Here is a 13083-nt window from a genome sequence, read left to right as displayed (position 1 = left end):
TTAGTATAACCCAGTCTAAAAACCCTTCAATGCAAGCTAGGTATGTCTCGTAACGACTGGTTTTCACTTCTAACTTTTTTTAGTCTTTTATGTGTTTTCAGCCAAGCAGATTGGAATGTTTCACTTTCTCAGTGGGTAGTTACACTGTAGTGTATGTTTCACTGACTTGTTTCAACCAAGTCTAGTAAAGTACTCATATACATTGTGTGTTATCATCTAATCTTTAAAAAGTGAACACTTTAAAAGCGCCGACCATCTCGAAGTTCTCCTCATCTGCGGTTTCCGACAGTCATAGAAAGGAGTTCGTCTCATCACTTTGATAAGCCAATGAAAGGAAGGCGAATGTACAAAGTCCGCTAAAATAGAGTCACCTTTATTAAGTAGCATTCAGGCGGAGAGTGCACGAGCCGCACCGCACCATGTCCTTGGAATCAAACCCCTTCCTTTTTTTACGCAGACTTTCAGTGCAAATATTTTGATAGGAATTTGCTACAGAAGTCGAACTGAATAATTTACGTCCATTTACAGTTCTTATCAAATTATTTGTTTTGAAGTATTTTGTTCCGGTAATATCTGGAGAGTTGTTGTTATGAAGGTGGTGTTGGTAATTGAAAATCACTCGTTAGAGCAGTAACAACACAAATATGTCGAGTACAGAGAAAATACAAAACCTTCTCAAGGCCGTCAATGCATGGACGCTAAGTGCAACTTCCATCACTACAAAGATTTACCTCTCTACGAACCTAGGAAAGATAGGTAAACATGAAATGCAGACCACTACATTAACCGCCAACGAATAACTCAATTGACGCAATGCATTCGGCTTTTGAAAGGACGTATTTTTTATTTAAGGATGTGAAAAAGAGAGAGAGAGAGAGAGAGAGAGAGAGAGAGAGAGAGAGAGAGAGAGAGAGAGAGAGAGAGAGAGAGAGAGAGAGAGAGAGAGAGAGAGAGAGAGAGAGAGAGAGAGAGAGAGAGAGAAAGAGAGAGAGAGAGAGAGAGAGGGGGAGACAGACAGACAGACAGACAGACAGACAGACAGAGACAGATATAGATAGAGACAGAGACAGTCTAGAGACAGCGTCTGAGAGACAGACAGAATAGAGAGAGACAGGCAGACAGACAGAGGCAGAGACAGAGAAAAAGAGACATAGAGGCCTAGGGGAGTGAGGAGGGAGAGGCAAATTGTGAGAGAAACAAAAACAATCAATGAAACAGAAACACAGATAGAGATAGGCACACAGAGACAGTGTAAGATACAGAGAAAGAGACACAGTACAGTTAGAGACAGCGGCGACTTATGCCTATATATTTGAAATTTTGGATGCAACGAAATTTAGTCTTGGCGACATACTTGGATGCAGACTGTTACTAACACTTTCGGTAACAACAGTGCCACAACTCCACAGCTATCCCGATAGCACAGAGATGACAGATTCTTCAGAATAGCAGTGTTACTATAAATGTGGCTGTTTCGTCTATATTTAGAGAAGCCCCATCGACCTATTCTGTCGTCTGCAGTAGTACGGTCTATGAAATGGTATCTTTTACACTTCCCCTTTATTTCATTCAAAGAATACTTACTACTCATAATGCAATTTAGCAAAGGGATGAACGATAACATTCGGCAAAAACATAGTTACACTTTAGAGTGCATTTTATCACCTATTTTAAGAACTTTCATCGACGTTGCTTATCGTGGCCTTCAATGGCAAACACATGAAAAAAAACTCCCTGGCTATCTTTTACAATAGTTCCCGACTAAGGCGGTCATTAATGGACGTATCATATAGCCGTGCTACTAAACGTTATATAAAGTGGCCAACGAAAAGAGCTAAAAAGGACTGAGAAGATACTGAACGAAGAGAGTAGATCGATTTGGCGTAGTTGGGTTGATATCCACTTCTAATGTATTATTATTAATTGCTAGAGCACTTCCATGTTGTTTATTACCATGCAAACTGCTAAAGTTTTCAATTCGTGGCTTATTTATTTTATCTCGGCATTGGTAGACTAAAGTCGAATATTTTGCATGCAAAATAAAAATGTTGATAAGTCATTCACTTCAAATTTTCAAATACACTGTGATCACCTTATCATCAAACCGTAGAGAGTATATATACACAATAACATGTGAAATACGAATCATTTCTGTGCCGCGTCGTATACTCTGGAAAGACTATAATGCAACACATCGATATTTCACGACCGAACATTAGTGAATAAAATTTGAATATTCGATTTTCTAACAAAAATAAACAACGCATTGAAAAAATAGAGTTTGTGCCTATTGTTTCAACCCAAAAAATAAAATTGAAGATTTTAAAAAGTTTCAATAATAAGACATTTGTTCAAATTTTTAAGCGGGAAAATGTGAATGAAGAAGTCTGTGAACTTCTCATTTTATACTAAGCGTATTTTTAAAAATCAAGTCAATATAAGTTATTAATTCCCAATTTGCCTAGACTAGAGACTCGACAAATGTAGGGTATAGCCAATAACAAGCCCCCCCCCCCGATCTAAATTTTGCCAAGAAGCGGGAAAGAATGGAATTGACGACATTGGCTGTTACTTTGGTCCAGTTGGTCTTCGCAATTAGTCCCCACGGTGTGTCTGCAGTCTGTTGCTATCCACTGTTGTTAGCGGGAGATATTTTTTGTCTTGCCCAATCAAACAGTGGCTTGATAGAAGTCTGACAGCTTGCCTGTGTGCTCAACAAACTCCAGATTTATCCTCTCAAAATAGCGACAAAAAATCGCGTTGAAAGTGTTGGAAATTGGTCTTGAAATAATTGTACTTGCTTCGTGTGTGGGACATGGAGTATACATTGAATATACTTTAATATGAATGGGTAATATCTGCCGTGAACCTCAAACACACGTTGCCATAATATGAACATTGGGACTTCTATCGTTGTAAAAGGAAATGATTATGGCAAGTTTACCGATAAAGATAGTCCTCAACCGGCCACCATAGTAAAGTGGCGTTCGTGGGAAACAATCTGAGACCGATATCATGGAATCCGACAATTCCAGGATCCGAAAGAAAAACCCTTGGTTTGGTTCAGGGTGTATAATCTAACAACTTCATTTCATTCAATGAATTTCCATTTTTTCAGAAATTGTTTGAGAATTGACAATGATAAAATGTAGTGATAATATCTTAAAGCATCACTGGATGTAATGTGTGGAACTGAAAACTATAAGTTATAACAAATAAAGTCCTTCTTGTAACACTACAGTATCTCAATACTAGGTATGTCATACATTGATTTACCTAGTAAGTGTCTTCTCTGTCACACGTCTTTGAGTTGATGAGTACTTTCAATAGTTAACTGATTACTTACTGGAATCACATTGATTCACAATCACTGACAGTTTAATTTAAAAACAGTATTTTATTGATAGTAGTATATTATTACTTTTACTTTAAAATCTTACACTATAGAATAGAACAGAACAGAACAGAACAGAACAGAACAGAACAGAATAGAATAGAATAGAATAGAATAGAACAGAACAGAATAGAATAGAATAGAATAGAATAGAATAGAATAGAAAAGAACAGAACAGAACAGAATAAATAGAATAGAATAGAATAGAATAGAATAGAATAGAATAGAATAGAATAGAATAGAATAGAATAGATGCTTTCATATTTACTTAGTCATTTGCGTTACTTTTATTTGATGTTTTGCTGTTTAATATTCATTGACAAGTTACTAATTTCTAGTTGTGGTATGAAAGATGTCTAGAAATCACCACTGTGGTTTTGATAAGATGACATCATAACTCGTTACCACTATCTCAATGTTGGTGATTGAAATGTCCCTCTCCCATCCATGGATAGATTGTAAAAAGCGATAACTACAAGAACTCCGTCCGTGCCGGAAGTGTAGAGAGAAGAGCTGTTTCTAATCTGTCAACTCAAATCGTGATGTAGTCTCTCGGACCAAAAGAAATGGCAATGGATATTACCAAGTTATAGAACGTCTCTAAGATGTAAACCAAAGATTAAGATTTGAACTTCGGTCAAGGGTAAGGATAAAAGTTTAGGATTAGTAAATTGACAGACAGGGAAACCAGTGCCAGTCAGTCAAGTTTAAACGTAAATATATATTATATATTATATATCCAAAGGTAGGTTCCAGAACTTCTGGTGTAAAGTGCTCGATACGGATGAAACAAATTTGTAGTGGAGAATCGAATGTAACGAGTAACCAAGTCACCTTCTTGTTTCACTCATTTATATATATATATATATATATATATATATATATATATATATATATATATATATATATATATATATATATATATATATATATATATATATATATATATATAGAGTGTGTCTGATGATCGCAATATGCGTGAAACTCCGAGTTACACCCAAGAAAGAGTTCCAGTACTACCAAAACTATTACGCTCTGCCACTGCGGTATAGAGCACTGTCTTATAGCAGATTGATACTCACCGAGTTATATATATATATATATATATATATATATATATATATATATATATATATATATATATATATATATATAACTCGGTGAGTATCAATCTGCTAAGACAGTGCTCTATACCGCAGTGGCAGAGCGTAATAGTTTTGTATTACGAAAAACTATATATATATATAATATAATATAATATATGCTCTGCACTAGTTTATTTAATATCGAATTTGTGGTAGGGACTCGATTAATAATTAGACAGTGCTATCGTTACTGTTAACAGTGATTGAATATGATGTGTTATGTGACAAATATGAAATTGTGAGTAACTTTTCAAAGAGAGATGGTGAGCGGCTTTTGGTAGCTGTCGGCAAAATAATGCTGTCAACATGAGAAAATGTGTCTATGTTCAGGCTGATTAATCGAGAAAGTGTTTCCAAAATGATGTTTTCAATGTTTGGACATTTTGGACTTTACAATAACAGTCCAAGTTATGGTTTACTATAAATGTACAGTATGTAGTTTCATAGCTCTGTTCAATTTTAGTCCAGCTCTTGCAATCCTTACATTAATGTTACCACGACGGACAAAAAAATGATTTATGAACGCATTGCTAAGGGTGAAGCTATATTATTCATGTTCCTACCGTAGACTAATTGTGAACATTTTCGAAAAGTGACGACAGAGCGAAACATGTTGACAATATGATTTAAACTCGAGGATGAAAGTCCCCCCCCCTCTCTCTCTCTCTCTCTCTCTCTCTCTCTCTCTCTCTCTCTCTCTCTCTCTCTCTCTCTCTCTCTCTCTCTCTCTCTCTCTCTCTCTCTCTCTCTCTCTCAAGCAAGCAAGCAAGCAAGCAAGCAAGGTGCTTAAAATAAGACGTGATTCGAAAACGTCACTTTTAAGTTTTAATCTTTGCGCCTTCTACATTATCATATTTAGTGTTAGTACTGTGCATACGCGGTGTGTTCAGCGGTTGTTAGTACAAGGGGCGAACTCTACAAGACTAAATATTATCTGGGAATAAACTCTTGGTTTAAAAAACAATAATCGAAAGCTAGTAATCGTATCTGTATACCCAGCCACAGAGTTTCAACACTTTGATATTTTCCCGCCTTTATTTGTTTTCGCAATACAATGCTTATTATTATTATTTGAAATTATTTAGGATAAGGGGTGGCACCAAAATGTGTCACGTGATCAGTGAGTTATTATTTAAAAGGTAAAGTTGGTGGCGAAGTTTGCTGACCAGATGCATACGAACGTCTGCGGAGGCTATTTTTTATTTTAGCATTATTCAATCTTTTTGTTATCTGATCACTTTAGAACCATTTTTTCATCGACTGATAGAGTTGAAGTGTTTCCTTGCATTTGATCAAAAACCAAAGTGTACATGCGTTAAAAATTTACTGAAAAAAAAAAAAAAATTGGTCGAATATTTTTGGCGGATAAGTGCTTGGTATTGAAGCGCTTTGACGTGGAAATTACAAGTGTCCCTTGTTCCAAATCAAAGACAATGGCACAGGTCTGCACAGCTGCATCGAAAGAGGCTATGTATGCGCCGTCAAAGAAGAAAGTGTTTGAATTGTAAAGATTCCTGTACCGTGTCGATGTACGTCGGCCAGTCACAGTTGCCTGCATTTTGATGTCAGTCACCGTTCTAGATGAATCTACATCAAAACGACATCCGAAGATTTCATCTGGATTGTTTATTCCGAAATCTTTCGCCGTGGTGGTATAATGTCAACGGAAATGAAATAAAAATATCTCGTAAGTCGTCATTCAAGTTTTGTGGTTCATCTTTCCCGTTGGCGTTCTGGTTTTATATTTAGAACAAAGAGAGAGAGAGAGTTGTAATAAAGAGTAAGGAGTTTGATTGTTGAATTGTTTTTTTTTTAAAAGTTGAAAGCATCGCCAAATTAGAAGCAGATTTGATAATTGCCATATTTCGTGAGATGGGGCTGCAGTATGGTGTGTGTCTCGGCACATATTGTGAAAACATTGCCAGCTAGCCGGATCAGTTTCCTCCGACTTCTCTCGCATAGAGCTATCGGATGGAGATTTAATGACTCTAGCGACCCCTCCCACTCGCAACCTGATAGTTTCACTCAGGAGTTGTTTGATAGAGTTGCTTGTCTTTTACGCGACAACATCGAACTAAAACAAAAAAAACCACCATTCCCCGGCCACTCCATGTCGTTCAGACAAGAGCTGCGGTCCTAAAACCATCAACACATAGGGGTCAGCTAGTATAAAAGTTAAACCCATGTTGGTCACATCACAATCAATGAACAAAATGGCCCGGGGAACTCACACAAGAATGGGTGTATGAAGTGAGACCGACCTAGAATGCCATTAAGTACTAGTTGAGAAGCTCTCGTCTCCATTCCAACAAGACTTTTTGCCATTTGTTCACTTATGTGTAACGACCGCCGTGGTATTAGAGAAGTCAGCTTGCGTGCCGTCACGATCCACAACATAAACACGACGGCCACATTCTTGGTATTCCAATCGAGAAGAGCGCCGCCATGCTGAAAACAACAGCCGAGCCACTTTCTCTCTCCGCTCAAGTGTAGCCAACGGAAGCTTCTCTTGTTGAATTAGTACTTATGCAATTTTCGGTACATACAAATATTTCTACATGTCAACGGGAGGCCAATATTAAAAAATATATGTGGTGCTAATACTGGTAAACTTCATTCGACCACAACAGTTTTTGAACACCTCAGCAAATTAGCACTAACCCGAGTAGGGATGGTTTCGCCTTTAAACGTTACACTTTGTATTGCATTGTATCGCAGTAGTTACATGTAACAACAGAAGTTAAGCTTTTTCTCGTAGTGAACGGGTGAGTGAAATTTAAAACAACTGCTGACGTACATGGAACCGTGGCCACGAAGTATCAGGCATTGCTTCGTATAGAAAGGGGAAGGTTTTTTAAATATGAAAACACGAACATGTCCTAAGTACTAAATGTTTTGATAAAATGTCAATCCGTACAAAACCAAACGAATAATGTGTACTGAAAATGTTGTGATATTTGTTGATAATATTTACAAATTGACCCGTGGGCCATTGCTCTAGATTTAGCAACATTCCTGAAGTGAAACGAATAATCATTTAAAAAGTTTTTCTAACAATCATGTACACCATTGTTTTCATATATTTTCCATCGGAGGTTTGAAACCACTGTGAGTATTGATTTTCTACTATTGTATTGATAGATGTTACAAGTAACTATACACAGATTGAATACCCAATCAATTTCTACAAACGTGGCATTCTATGTGCCGTATCAGAAACGGTAAACTGCGATAAAAGCTATTCTTCTGTTGTCATAGTTACATACATAACATTGAGTAGTCTATAAAAAACTCAACACACTTTTCTTGTATTTGAAATCTGTATAACATCTGAACCGAATAACATTTATCATGAACATAGTAAGTGATTTCAGAGAACTGATGATATATCCTTTATTACACTTTTACTATTTGCTTTCACAGTCTCTGCGGTATTATTTCTTTGGCTAGACAGGATTCGGTTGATTGCAGCTAGTTTCTTTGCGAATGTTTTTCCTGTTGCTAAATTTTCCTAGATAGACGCCCTCACCGATGATTCGAATTGAGGCAAAATAATTTCTTTATTATGGAGACGATGAGGGCGTCCCTCAAATTGTTGATAATCACCGAATCTCATGTCCCACTCGTCTGTAAGATATCAGGGCGCCCTCATCGGCCCATCCTGAATAATCAAGGGCCTCTACGATTCTGCGACATCTTCTGTAGTCATCAAAGATATTGCTTAAGAATCTTTTGATTTAGACATGTCACAGAAAACTGTATTTATCTTGCTGAATCTTGTCTGAGTGTAGCATGTGCACTTTATTATTGGTTTCTGCACGGTTGTATCAAACAGAGCCAGTGAACAGTAAAATGAAATGGACAGTAGAGCACTGTATTATTCAATATGCAGTAACGGAAGCCCCCAAAACAAAACAAAAACACATGCAAACACATTACAAACAAACAAACAAACAATATGACAAACAAATATACAAAGTCAGCCTATTCCCCTTTAATGTTTATTAAAGGAAAGCTACAGAACACAAATTATATATATCGAATTAAAGTACACTTTTAACAAATAATCAAATTACAAGTCTTCAAAACTTTTCTCTTACACAAATGTAAAACACTGACATTTGCTTACATCTCTCAACAATATATGTAGCCTTTATAATTCGTCTTTTTTATTCAGATTGAATTTTGAACTATTTTCTACACTTTTGATTGGAATTACAAATTTCAAAATATTCAGAGTTTTTTCTTTTTTTCAAAAAGTTTTTTTTTCAGACTCATTTTTTGCTTCATTACTTACAGGTATTCATTGCAATTGCAACCAATAATATTCTACTTACTGAAAATCTACAAAGTAAAGGTTTTTATTGATTTTCAATTATACTATGAATGTCAAACATACTAGATTTTGGCAATACAATTAGAGATAAATTAAATATATACATACAGCTTGCACATCGTCACTTATTTGGGGAATGTTAATGCACGCATACAGTTTACTTAGTCACTATGATATTACACTTTAATACATCAAATAATTCAGCAGAAATCAATTGAATATGTCTTACAGAATAACTATAAATATGAAATTATCTTAATATGAAAATAGATCAGAAAATGAATTTAGTAATTTTCTTTTTAAATGTATTACTCTTAAATTTAAACACGCATTTGTTTGTTTTTTTAATCTACAGATGTGACTCTATTTGGTTTTTGATCAATTTGTCTTTACACAAAACACCAAACATGTAAGTATATCATATGATTACTTTAGTCATTGAATATATCAATAACTTGTAAAAGTATTTTTTATTGAAAGTGTGAATGATACTTGCTCCTGTATTAAATAGCATACTTATATTTTGTTTTCTGTCATTAATAACATGTCTCCTGTCCAAAGATGACTTTCACCACCTGGGTGTCAAGAGCTCATGGTACAAATACTCTTTACTGAATGATAATTTGTGTAAGTTTTCTTTGAAAAGGAATGGTACTTGTGCCTGGATCAAATAACATAACTATCCTAAATATTCCTGTCACCCATGTTGGTGCCTCCTGCCCACATAATGACTTTCACCACCTGGGTGACAAGAGCTCACAGTAGGAGTGCTTTTTGCACTTTATTTATTGAACATCATTGTGACCTTTTAAAGTTTTCTTTGCAGGGAATGGTACTTGCACCCAGAGTCAAATACATATAACACAATGTCTACTAGGGTTACCGTCACCCTTATAGGTGCCTCCTGCCCACACGCCGACTTTCACCACCTGGATGATAAGAGCTCACAGTGCAAGTGTTGTTTTGTAACAGCACATCCTCATTAATACGTAATTATACAAATCAAATTAAAACATCAGTTTTGTAAAATAAACATTGTTATTCAAAATGCTGAAATTACAGTTGAATGTTTCATATTTTGAAACACTCAAGAATTACTGTAAACTGTCTACAAAGTTCTTTGATTCATCAGTGTGTGCCATCTTGATTCAATACCTAATTACACAAACTATATACATCAGTTTAATGTTGTTTTTTGTTTTGAAGCACCACTATACATTATTATAAAGTTTCTTTGATACATTTCCAACATAAAAGCCTTAGTATGTGATATCATGAATTTAACTTGATGAACTTATTAAAATAAAATCAGTGTCTTTTTTTTCTATCTATAGTCAAGATTGACATAAACTTATTAATAGTCAACTAAATAGCTTTTGGTGGGTTTATTTGTAAAATCAATATTCAGAGTTTGGGACCACTATTGCATGATTTCATGCTGGTCAAGCACTTGACCAAAATATTGTAGGCGAGTTTGAAAGATTTTGAACTTCTCTTCAGAAGCAGCATAACATTCTAGCTTCTATTATTTTAAACCCCAATGTTTCAATCCCATGGTTCTGGAATACTACTACACATGTACTAGTGATTACTTGCACCAGTGCACATGCATACTAGTGGTATTTGCATTGCAGTGCAATACTGAAACATTATTGCATACCTGCATGCAAATGATATGCAAATGAGGATGCGATCATTCCTTCTATATGGAAGTGAGTGATCACATAGTGTCATTTGTAAGGACATTTTGTTATTTCAGATAAACATATGCAATGCTAACAGAAGCCCATGCTGCAGGAGTGCCAGTGCAGTGTGGGTACTTGGGGGTATTTGCACTTATGCTTTCTGCTGCACCTTCACTCACTACGCTCAGGGAAGTACTGCCACAGAACACTGTAAGCACTCGTGCCAATACCCCAAGTACACCACACTTGCACTTGCACTTGCATGTCGTGGGGTTCTGTCATAATACTCTCCTTATCAGTGGAACTACTGGGATTAGATGTGATCATTCATTCTAGACCAACCATATCTACAGCTCTAATAATAATAATAAAATATATTTATATACTTATATAACATGTCTGCCAGACAAACTTTTGTCAACCAAACTTTAATTCTAAACATGAGCCTTTCAGATGATCTTTCAATAAATTTGTTGAGACTGCAATACTAGTGCATACAACACACAAACTTACAGTTACTATAAAACATTGGAGGGTTTTTTCATGTTTTGTATTCTTTATTAAATGATATCTAGATTTGATTATTACCCCCCCCCCCCCCCCGAGTTCAAGACTGCGTTGACGGTGAGAGGGGAAAGAGACAGTAATAAACAAGTTAACACTTGCATCAACTCTCTCTACTTCATTCTGTTTATAATCTGATTCAGTTCACTATTTGCTTTTTTCCTATTAATAGCCATTTCTCGTTTTCTCATTAAACTCTTTTTATAGAGATGGTAGGGAGGATTATAGCCTCTTGCCCTTCAAACCAGCATGACTAGCCTGCCAGAGGACCGCCATTGACAGTTAGATTGCCTCTCTTTAAATGATATGTTGTGATTTTAAAAGTGATGTAATGTGGGTATTAATTTTAGTTTTCCTTACACCAATAAAGAAGTGACTAGTCTATCCATACCATAAAATGTAGGATTATTGCATTCCACATAAAGCCACAATTAGCCAACATTTGGAACAATTATGCAAACATGCTATAATCAAGAATGACATAGGGTGAATTTTTTTTCTTATTTTCACTTTTTACAATGTAGCAGTCCAGAACAGATAGAAGTTCCATGCTATTCACTGTGTTAAATCCCCCTTCAACCTGAATTTGTGAATGATGAATAAAAATGCATTCAATGCATCCTAATTCTATCAATATCATTTCTAATCAATATGATTTTTAGCGATTTATTTGAACTTTAGTTTTGATTGATATATTTCTCAAAGAAAATGTTACAAAAAAAAGAAATACTAAGAATCCCTACTTGCTTTACATTGTGTAAATCAGGGCACAGAGTTAATTTGAAATAGCTCTGTTAAGAGGACAGACAACAAGCTATTAAGTTTTAAACTTCAGGTAATTGTGCACACCTGTAAATTCAGGATGCCAGCTATTATATCTGTTTCCATTTTTATACCCAGACTCATCAGTTAAGGGCCATATTTTCTACTGACTGCCTAAGCACTTTTGGTTAGGCAGTTGTGCAAACACACAAGAGGCTTTGTGACCGACACTTAAATGGATACAAGGATGAAGTCTAAGTATCATTTGCTTCCTTTCAAAATGGTTGGAAAAAGATTTTAATTTGCTTCCTTTCTCAAGAAATCCAAAGATGGAGAGATTGTCTCACTTGCTTCCTTCTCAAGAAGAATAAGACAGATTTTTTGGCTTCCCTTTCAAGGAATTAAAGATGGAAGTCTAATTTACTTCTCTCACAAGGAATGTAATGATTCAGATAGATTCTCTCATTTTTCACAAGGAATGTAAAAATTATCTTACTTCCTTTCTGAAAGAACATTAAAGCTGAGGATAGATTCTACCATTTTCACAAGGAATTTTATGAAGGTTAAAGTTGAAGATAGATTCTGCCATTACCATATGGAATGTAAAGATGGTAATAGCTTTTGATAGAAGTAGTGAAATAGTGAAAATAGATTTTCTCAGTTGTTTCCTTCAGCAAGGATTATAGAGATGGAAATAGATTCCTTTATTGGCTTCCTTTCACAAGTGATGCAAAGACGCTATCAGGCTGACTCAGCAGATTATCTGGTGTATCATATTCAATGACTTTACCATCACTCAACACTAGGATGGTGTCAGAGTTCAGAATAGTTGACACTCGGTGCTGTAGAATAGAAAATAAATAACATGACTTATTACAATATTACAGTCTTTGTAAAGCCAAGTCCAAATTTTGACATAACCTTTAAAAGGTAGAATATATTCCTCACAGACCAAAATCAAAATTCTTCAAATCTCTACGAACTTTGCCATATGAGGCTGTTCTTGGTCCTTTTGAAATAATAAAGAAATTTAGGGGATTCACCATCTTGTTTTCAAGGAAATCAGCAATCATTTATTTTCCTGTAGCATTAACACAGTATTTGGCAGCCATATTGGATTCTAAAACGTGTTCAAGTGATTCAACAATAGTGGAAGACTGATTCAAAATAGCACAACCAGAATGATATATTATATTG

At 35.5% G+C, this 13083-nt stretch overlaps 1 protein-coding gene across 1 annotated transcript in view; it reads right to left on the bottom strand.

The window, feature by feature from the left end:
• Positions 1-8537: 8537 nt before the first annotated feature.
• LOC144448813 (ATP-binding cassette sub-family C member 9-like) overlaps positions 8538-13083 on the bottom strand; it is a 35744-nt gene continuing 31198 nt past the window's right edge. Inside the window, exon 30 of the mRNA XM_078139119.1 lies at positions 8538-12728. Coding sequence (XP_077995245.1) covers positions 12591-12728 — 138 coding nt within the window. The 3' untranslated portion in view covers positions 8538-12590. The remainder of the gene's footprint in view (positions 12729-13083) is intronic.

Source organism: Glandiceps talaboti, chromosome 18 (genome assembly GCF_964340395.1).
Source record: "Glandiceps talaboti chromosome 18, keGlaTala1.1, whole genome shotgun sequence".
Lineage (NCBI taxonomy): Eukaryota > Metazoa > Hemichordata > Enteropneusta > Spengelidae > Glandiceps > Glandiceps talaboti.
This window is presented reverse-complemented; position numbering and strand designations above follow the sequence as displayed.